At 37.2% G+C, this 7,099-nt stretch overlaps 1 protein-coding gene across 1 annotated transcript; it reads left to right on the forward strand.

The window, feature by feature from the left end:
* The first annotated feature begins 217 nt into the window (after positions 1 to 217).
* On the forward strand, positions 218 to 6,519 carry LOC132551329 (calphotin-like). Its single transcript, XM_060215465.1, has 2 exons — positions 218 to 1,141; positions 6,364 to 6,519. Exons 1-2 carry the CDS (start codon positions 218 to 220, stop codon positions 6,517 to 6,519), a joined length of 1,080 nt encoding a protein of 359 aa, XP_060071448.1.
* The last annotated feature ends 580 nt before the right edge of the window (positions 6,520 to 7,099 follow it).

A 7,099-nucleotide genomic window follows, 5' to 3' on the forward strand; every position in this document is an offset into this window, starting at 1 on the left:
GTCAGCTTGACTGGATCCTGTCCAGGTTTCTACGTATATATCGATTAATACTCAGGTCACTATCCTCTCTCTGTACCAGTCATTGTCCCTTTTGATAAACTCTTCACTTTCCCACTTGCTGTACCACTGTACTTCATACTGTACCGGTCACAGTCCCTCTTCCTGTACTATGCCTTTTGCTGTACCAACCAATATGCATTTTGCTGTGTTAGGCACTATGCTTCTTGCTGTACCCGTTACTGTGCCTCATGCTGTACCCGTAACTGTGCCTCGTGCTGTACCTGTTACTGTTTGTCCTGCTGTACCCGTTACTGTGCCTCCTGCTGTACCCGTTACTGTTCTTCCTGCTGTACCCGTTACTGTGCCTCCTGCTGTACCAGTCACTGTGACTATTGCAGTACCAGTCACTGTAAATGTTGCAGTACCAGTCACTGTGACTATTGCTTTACCAGTCACTGTGCCTCTCGCTGTGTCTTTTGCTGTACCAGTCACTGTGTCTATTGCTTTACCAGTCACTTTGCCTATTGCTGTGTTAGTAACTGTTCTTCGTGCTGTACTTGTTGTTGTGTCCCCTGCTGTAAAAGTCATTGTTGCTCTTGATTTACCAGTAAACGTGCATCTTTATTTACCAGTCACTGTGCCTCTTGCTGTACCAGTCACTGTGCCTCTTGCTGTACAAGTCACTGTGCCTCTTGATGTACCAGTCACTGTGCCTCTTGTTGTACCAGTCACTGTGCCACTTGCTGTACCAGTCACTGTGCCACTCGCTGTACCATTCACTGTGCCACTTAATAAACAAGTCACTGTGCCACTTGCTGAACAAGTTACTGTACCACTCACTGTACCATTCACTGTGCCTCTTGCTGTACAAGTCACTGTGCCTCTTGATGTACCAGTCACTGTGCCTCTTGTTGTACAAGTCACTGTGCCACTTTCTGTACCAGTCACTGTGCCACTTGCTGTACCAGGCTTTATGTCTCTTGCTCTACTAGTTACTGTGCCACTTAAAATACCAGTCACTGTGCCTCGTGCTGTACCAGTCACTGTGCCACTCGCTGTACCATTCACTGTGCCACTTAATATACCAGGCACTGTGCCACTCGCTGTACCAGTCCCTGTGCCACTTGCTGTACAAGTTACTGTAATAATCGCTAATATATATTTGCTTTTTGCTCATTATAGTGTAGTCTTTATTAATCAACACCTAATTATGAAACTATTTTTGCCTGACGTGCTAATTCACTGTTATGTTCTATAAATATTGTCAAAACCTTGATATATCCAATGATGAAGCCTGACTGATTGTTACTAATTACAATCTTGTGTAAGCAGAGCGGTAATTGGGTGATCATTTCCATGGTGTTTTTTTATTGTCACATCAAAACTTCATGTTGTCACATGAATGTGCAACTCCGGGAAGATTTAACATCGAGCTAATGAAATAATATTTTAACGAATGGTTTCCAGAGTAATTGAATTTTGTGATAAACATTTCATCTGATTGGGTTTTTTTTCCACGTGCGATGATTTTTTCACTCCATTTCGGCAGAGGCTTGATAAAATGAGAAATCCTTAAACTTGTTATATATATGTCTCACACGAATAAAAGGAAATCACGTCAGAACCTTCATTTCTACAAGCACTTTATTGGAAGAAAATATCTTTTATATATCTACTTTTCTATAGCAATACTCCCCTTCTATTCTACAAGTATATTAAAACATACAGGTATATATACATTTTAGTACCTGGCATGTAGTAAAGGTATATTTAACGAGCCAATGATCTAACCTCGTGGTTCTTGCAGGATGATGAAATTTGAATCCGATCATACAACCCACTCCTTTGTGATTCATAACGAATCTCGTTTGATTAAAAACTCTCGCGGTGTTAACCTTGAGCGGTCCTACAACTGCGACCTGAAAGACCATTTGTCCATCTAGTCATTTGTGTGTAAATTGTGTCCACATCTCCCTGGTAACTGATAGTTCATTCAGTTTGAACTGAAAAATACCCTTTAAAAGAATGGAAAAGGTATTTCAAAAGTACAATAACACCGTTTTTATAGGCCAATTAATTGATTGAATTAATTCCATTTGGCCTAGTATTCATTAATACCCGACAAAACCACGTCTAGTCATGTTTACGAGGGAGGGATGAGACATGAAGACCTTCGTTTAAAGATTCCAATTTCAAAGATTCCACCTCATTTCATGGACGTTTTTAGGTAATCTCTTTCTTGATTAACCTGCCCGGTTTATCATCAATTCTAATTGATGTACATCACCTCTCCTTATCACCATGCATTACTACTCTCTCTCCCTAATATGTAGAAATAAACTTGCCCAGATCACAGAGAGGACAAGTCCAAGTTGGCACTACAGGGTATATCTAAGAAATGTCAATCTCCAATAGAATCGCTGTAGATGCCAGTGCCACAAAGAATTGAAGTGTTTTAATGACAGGCGTTTAAAACCCATGATCATTATTGGAGGAAATTGCAGCAATATAAAGTTCTGGAGCACTACTGCATATAATGGCCTGTTCAAATTGAAAGTAGCCGTTCGCAAATCGCTTTTTCTTAATATAATGCCAATACAAAAAGTCTTGTCTAGCCGGGTTTAACACAAAAAGCTACACAATTTCTTCAATTTCATCCTACCAGGAGAAAAAAACACGGACCTAAGGGAAATGATGGTGGCAATTCTACAACTTTTTATGGTGTGTCTTCGGCATTTACAACTACTGGGCTACGGGCTCTTCCGAGGACAAATTCAAATAATTGCAGCAAAATAACTCTTTAGAGCGATAATTAAACGGTTATTGTGTCGGGTTAGTTAAGATGAGGTTGACAAGAAGAGTCGTCACGTATTCGACGGGTCCGTCCATCTTTGGCCTTCGTTGGCATTAAGAACATTTTATGGTCCAATCTCCAGAAATCCGTGGTCCTGATTATTTTCGGAAACACTTTATCAATTATAGCAGCGTTGTGGCTTCACTGTTTCACTAGTGATGATATTACGTTCACATTTTAGTTCTAAAATGTTCAATCGTTTGAAATCAATCTGGTTTTCAGCCGAGTTTCTCCAATACAGTTAGCTTATTTTTTTTTTTTTTTTTTTTAAGTATATGTACATTATATATAGTAGCAGAATGTGGTTCGATCATTATTCTGGAAGATTTGTGTTCCATAGGATGCTGAGATCACAGAACACTAGGCTGTAGTGTTTTTTTCATAGACAGGACTCTTGCCCCAATGTTTCTGGATAGTCTGAGAAATACCTCCTGCTGTTACGTTCATTACTTTAAATACGTTTCTTGGTTAAAATTAACTTGAACAAATGATTGTGCACAAGTTGATTTAAATTGTTAAAGCTTTATCTCCTTATGAATTTACAATAGCATGATATCACCAATGAAACAAGCATTTAATGAAGTAGAGATTTCGTATTACAAATCTATCAAGACACAAGATCACGTCTTTCAAAATCTTAAGGTGGATTTGATGGAAGTTTTCCATGTGTCTTAACAACGCTAAGGTCCACAGAAAAAAGTAAACCACGGAAGAAAAGAAACAGTAATCACCTTTCCTGTCGAAAAGTCGACAAATTGATAGGCATTCTCACAGAAATGTCCCCAGATGTACACTTGATCTTCAGCCAACTTCTTTATTGTTTTACAATGTTGGTGGTAATTGCTGTACATTTAATATAAGAGAAAATAAAGTTACGAAAGGCGACCCTGTTCAGTGAGTTAGTCACCAACTCATACAAGGTGAAAAATGCCCTGAACAATAAACCAAGTAAAAAAAAAACAAAAAACAAAAAAAATAAAAAAGAAAAAGAAAATCCTTCAGTGATTCATTTCTTCATTTCTTTATTTTCTCGCCTTTGCCCCTGGAGGACCTTCTGATATATACATAGCCAGAATCTTCAACCAAATAAGTGTACAAAGGCGGAACCTTCAAAATCATACACATATATGGACCTGCAACCACATACATGTCCAGTGCCTTCAACAATGTCCATAGCAGGAACATTAAAAGTCACTTAAATAGGAGGAACATTTAATTACATTTATAGCTTCTCTATTTAATTGACCTAAGAGGAACCTGCTTGTGAACGATCTACCAATTGTACATATATGATTGAGAACATATAAACCCTATCTAAACAGTCAGAACCCTTCAGAACTACTATAATACACAACCAAAATCCATGATTGTTCAAATAACTATAACCTTTAAAACTAATCTCCTACTTCCTACAACTATATAATGTTTATAGTCAGCCGCTGACCATAACACTAATTTAACTACGTTGATTTGATATGATGGTCCTATGGAGTAAGAACTATTTCAATTTACATGAAATTATTATTTAATAACCAAGCAGATGAAAAAGCTAGTATAAAGAATTCTGTGTTACACATCTCCCTATGGTCATATGCATGTTGTGAGTGACAAGTTACTGTACGTTTGTCTCCCCTGCCGACTGTCATATTCATTTTAGATCAGAGATGATGGTCGCAATGTGAACGTTAAGCTGTTAACATAACATATCGACTTTTGATTTTGTAAAGAAGAATAAGATGGAGCGCAGTGATTTATGTTCGATGTTTCCTATTTCTAAAGCAGTTCTGACACATTAATGCACCATACTAACAATAACAATTAATGTCAAAACATATTTTTATACGAAGTCTCTGTAGAAATCTTAGATTTAATTAATTCCGATCAATGGTTCCCTTAAGTTGGAGTAATGTGAATTCCTACCGAGTTTGAGGCTTTGAAATATAAATTCTTAAGTCAGTAACTTTAAATAAGATATCTTTTGTATTAATTTATATGAAGACTTGATTATGATACAGTATATATACATGAAGGCTCACATATTTCCAATAAATTTATTTGGAAGCAGTTTTGAATGTTTCAATGATCGATATTTGCAAAGGTGTATACTCCTGATAAAATGAGCGTTGGTGAGGCATATATATCACACACAAACGACCATTCCATTAGCAAATAGGCGTTATATGAACTTTGCTCAAGAATGTGATTCACATAAGAACGAGACAAGAACAAAATCATATCCAGAGCATGAAGACATGTGGATACATTGATTGGACAATCCAGAAAGCGAAAAATAATACAAATTGAAAGGACAGGCAGTTATCCCTCATATAAAAGGTATGTCAGAAACCATTCAGAGGAGTTACCGTGGTCATGGTATTACAACAGTTACAAAACCTCACAATTCAGATTCTCCAAAATATTCTAGTTTATCATAAAAACATCCAAAAAGGACGTCGCTGAATGTGTATACAAGACCGAATGCAATGCAAATCGGAAAAACGGGCAGGAGATTATGTTATACAAGCGTCATCTATTTTCTACCTTTGTGTACACAAGGCTATGTCGATTCTGTACCATCTCTTACTCTCTACAATGGCAGTGTACACTAGTCGTCGGATGTAGTTGACAGTGTTGTCAGTGACACGTAAATCTTCTATTGGTAGTGTTGTAAGAACTTCTCTTCTATATTTCATATCAAATGTCATATATCTAATTTGCTTACCCTGTCTTTTTGTAATTTTGGTCTGAACATGGTTGACTTGACTTGCTCATTAGCCACGGTTAGGAAGGGAATTTGTGCCATCTTAATTGACCATCATAAAAATGAAAGGATACATATAATATGCTATCCCATCCGGTTACATTTATAACGACAATAGGTTAACTTGTCTGAAAGCTGAACGTGAAACAGAAATCAGTAGGTTTATGTACCAATCTGTCAGGGGAAAATACCCACATAATTTCCCTTACTTAAAGGGCACTCGATGTAAGAAATAACCAAGTGTTAGTTAGAAAAAAATTAAGAAGAAGTGATCATTCATCGCCTAGTTAAATTACGTACACATTTTGCTATAATACGATCCAATAGAAGACCATTTCCGTCATGTTCCTTTATTCTGTTTCGTGATACGTTTACATCAGGTGGTTTCTTTTCCAAAAGACAGACGAGGTTATCAGAGACCTTTATACTGGGGGTGTAGGGCACAATGTAACTAGACAACCGCATAGCAATCATCTGAAGGGCAAAATTTTACAAAGGAAGGGTCAGCGAAGACGACCATATCCGAATATTTCCCGAGGGCATTGTGCCAGGGCAGGAGAGATGTATTGACGGCGCTAGTAAGATACGTGGAAGAAATAAGAAATATGTCTGTGTAAACACCGCCACCGTGAGACAGATCAATTTGTCTGGGATGATTGACGAGATCAGTGTCGACCTAATATGCACTTCATAAACATCCAATAATGAAGTAAGCCATGGTTAATGTGTGTTTGATCTGATCATTCAGTCTACCAATGACCAGAAGAAAATGTCCAACAAAATAGCAGGAGTCATTGTCAAGCAAGACATTTCCGCCAATTGTACAGTACACAATTTTTACGGGGGACGACGAAAATTTAAAGAGGCTACATATTTGTTGGAACTGGAATTCATTGCTAAGTAACATATCTGTGATATCTGTGTGCTAAAACAATATTGATATCAATTTCACATTAAAACTACAACAAGGTTTTGTTTTTTAAATGTACTGTTGTCAGAGTAATACGACTAAATAATTCCTTATAATTAAGGTACAATGCATGATTTCAATTTAGTATTTTGCTTTATTAATTGTAAATTTAGCCGTGATACTTTCTGAATCGTATATGCCAATACACCTAACATTGGAAATATTGATCGTTGTAAATGAAGAACGCAAAAGTGGCTATAGGAGACATCAGAATAGATCCGACTGAGAGTACCAAACATCGGTCATCCTTTACATGAAACATATCACTCAATGATTAAATACATTTCCAACCTTCCGTAGCTTCATCAGTTACTCACAATCCTAAACAGATTTCTCGGAATGGAGTCTCAGAAACATATACATATCTCTATAGAGACCGGTCGATAGCACTGAAGCCAGCAAGGAAGGAATCATTTGATAGACTAAACCCTTTTGTTGGTAAATTAAGAGCTTTTGACAACCAATTCTCACTTTATATTCTCCATTGCGAAGTTGAATTACGTGTTAACGCTTC

This window comes from Ylistrum balloti, unplaced genomic scaffold (assembly GCF_031769215.1).
Source record: "Ylistrum balloti isolate Yb309-2 unplaced genomic scaffold, AGI_CSIRO_Ybal_v1 Utg369626, whole genome shotgun sequence".
Lineage (NCBI taxonomy): Eukaryota > Metazoa > Mollusca > Bivalvia > Pectinida > Pectinidae > Ylistrum > Ylistrum balloti.